This window comes from Anarrhichthys ocellatus, unplaced genomic scaffold, assembly GCF_004355925.1.
Source record: "Anarrhichthys ocellatus isolate YVR2014 unplaced genomic scaffold, GSC_Weel_1.0 scaffold3676, whole genome shotgun sequence".
Taxonomy (NCBI): Eukaryota; Metazoa; Chordata; class Actinopteri; order Perciformes; family Anarhichadidae; genus Anarrhichthys; species Anarrhichthys ocellatus.
This window is the reverse complement of record NW_022283650.1, coordinates 26-2,507: the sequence shown is the minus strand read 5'-3', so window position 1 is coordinate 2,507 and position 2,482 is coordinate 26. Positions and strand designations below refer to the sequence as shown.

General features: G+C 51.7%; 1 protein-coding gene across 1 annotated transcript; it reads left to right on the top strand.

Annotated features, from left to right (window-relative positions):
• The first annotated feature begins 381 nt into the window (after positions 1 to 381).
• Positions 382 to 2,069, top strand: LOC116379089 (forkhead box protein B1-like). The gene has a single exon (XM_031841002.1). It carries the CDS (start codon positions 719 to 721, stop codon positions 1,643 to 1,645), a length of 927 nt encoding a protein of 308 aa, XP_031696862.1. The 5' UTR covers positions 382 to 718; the 3' UTR covers positions 1,646 to 2,069.
• The last annotated feature ends 413 nt before the right edge of the window (positions 2,070 to 2,482 follow it).

Below are 2,482 nucleotides of genomic sequence, written 5' to 3'. Positions count from 1 at the left end.
TCCTTAAAGCCGCTCAAACAGCAGCTCTCAGCGGATCTATTTGTCAATGTAAATTGGTGAGAGGCCCCCACGCGCCCCTCAGTCCACACACACACACACACATACACACTGTGCGTCAAATGTTGCCAAACACACCAACATACCTCCACAGAGCGCAGCGCCGCTCCGACACAAACATCCCCGAGAAGCAGCTTCTTTGCTCGTCTGAGCTCTTTTTGTCGCCACGGCTTCAAAGTGACTTGTTTTGGCACAGCGCGTGCATGTAAATATACGTGTAAATGAAAGCACATCGTGCCCCCCCCCCCTCCCTCCTCCTGGCTGTGATCATGTGATGGTGAAGAAGTGGCCCATTAATGAAGCACCTCTCCGGGGGTCTTTCTGCTCATGTCACCGCCGTCCAGCCGGCAGACGGGACAGACCGGGAGAGGACATGGAGGAGGCAGCAGCAGCCGCTTAGCGCAGCTCATCAGCGGGGCATGAAGAGGGGACCCGCAGCGGGCAACAGGAACCAGAGGAGGAACCAGCTTCTTCAACTTTTCCTCAACTTCAAGGCGGAGTTGCGACTCCAGTTGAGTGCGTAAAAGACGGGACCATGCGTGCCAAATACAATTATTTTCGTGCGTAACGGTGTTTTCAATAGTTGGAACTGTTTGGACAAAGTTGATAAAAAGTATTTTCTGCTCTCTGCAGACGGAGACTGAACTGGTTTCAGTGAACAATGCCTCGCCCGGGGAGGAACACGTACAGCGACCAGAAGCCTCCGTACTCCTACATCTCCCTCACGGCCATGGCCATCCAGAGCTGCCCGGAGAAGATGCTCCCTCTCAGTGACATTTACAAGTTCATCATGGACCGGTTCCCGTACTACCGGGAGAACACGCAGCGGTGGCAGAACTCCCTGCGGCACAACCTCTCCTTCAACGACTGCTTCATCAAGATCCCTCGCAGACCGGACCAGCCCGGGAAGGGCAGTTTTTGGGCTCTGCATCCGAGCTGCGGTGACATGTTTGAGAACGGAAGTTTTCTGCGGCGCAGGAAGCGCTTTAAAGTGGGCGGCATGTTGGTCACGGACCCGCTGGCTCCCAGCAAGCCGCAGGACACCACCCACTACCTGCAGCAGCAGGCCAAGCTGCGGCTCAGCGCGCTGCACGCTGCCGCGCACCTCCCGCAGATGTCGGGCGGATACAACCTGAGCTCCGTGACGCAGCCGTCCAGCTTCAAACACCCGTTCGCCATCGAGAACATCATTGCCAGAGAGTACAAGATCCCGGGCGGACTGGCGGCCTTCTCCACCAGCGGGTACCCGCTCCACAACCAACTGACCCCGGCCTGGCCGCACATGTACGGCTCCGGGATGATGGACAGCGCAGCTCCAATCTCCATGGCCAGCGACTACTCGGCCTATGGCATGCCGCTCAAGTCCATCTGTCACGGCGGACAGACTCTGCCCGCCTTCCCGGTGCCCATCAAACCCACGCCCACCTCGATGCCCACACACATCCCGGCTTTCCTGGCGAACTCTCCCCAGTCTCTGAGCCCCACGTCCCCGCAGACAGCCACCGGACAGAGCAGCCCGGTGGCGCCCGGAGAGGCGCTGTCGTCCTCGGCCTCCACGGCGCTGCACTCCGCGGTGGCGGTGCACTGAGGGAGATCTGATTGACTCTTTAAAAGAGAAATGACAAACAGCGTTTCATCTCCGGGACAAACGTGAGGATGTTCGTTAATTATTAGGATATTTTTCATCCTTCACAGCCTCCAGCCTGAACATGTGAAGAAACAGCAGGTTGACCTCTGACCTCCAGTAAACGTTTGATTTGGTGGACTGGTTTCGGTCCACGTGACTCCCGGTTACCGGTCGTTTTCGTTTGGTGACAAATTATTCCGGATCTTTTGTGTTTGCAGCCTTTTCTTCTCAAACTGAAAGAAAACTCTCAGATTAATGATTCTTTGAGACAAAAGTTCAACCAAAAGGAAATTCCTTCTTCTCCAAAAGTGTTCAGCAATTATTAATAAAAGACAAAAAGATAAAAGTCTGAAAGAAAAATGAAAATATTCGGAAAACAATGTCTTTTTTCTAAAGATTCTTTTTTTTAAATAATCAATATGAACAATCAGAGGAGAAGAGAAATAAGACTTGAAATCATATTTATGTCAGAGCTGCTTATTTAAACAGAAAAGTGCAGATGTTTGACTGAAGCACTTTCTAAAGAATGAAGTGGATGTTTTCTATTAGCTGACAGTTGGTTTCATGGTGTGTTTGCTGCATGCTCCTTCTGTCTGAAGACTCACAATATTTCTGTGTTTGTGACGTGTTGTTTTTGGCTGAAGGCTTAAAGCATGAACATGAACAACGGGCTTTTATTCCCTGCACATTGTCTGCTAATCCAGATCCATTAAAAAAACCTTCCTGGGAAAAATACATGAAAAAGCAGTGAAGAGGCCTGTTATTAACACGCAAACACACACACACACACACACACAC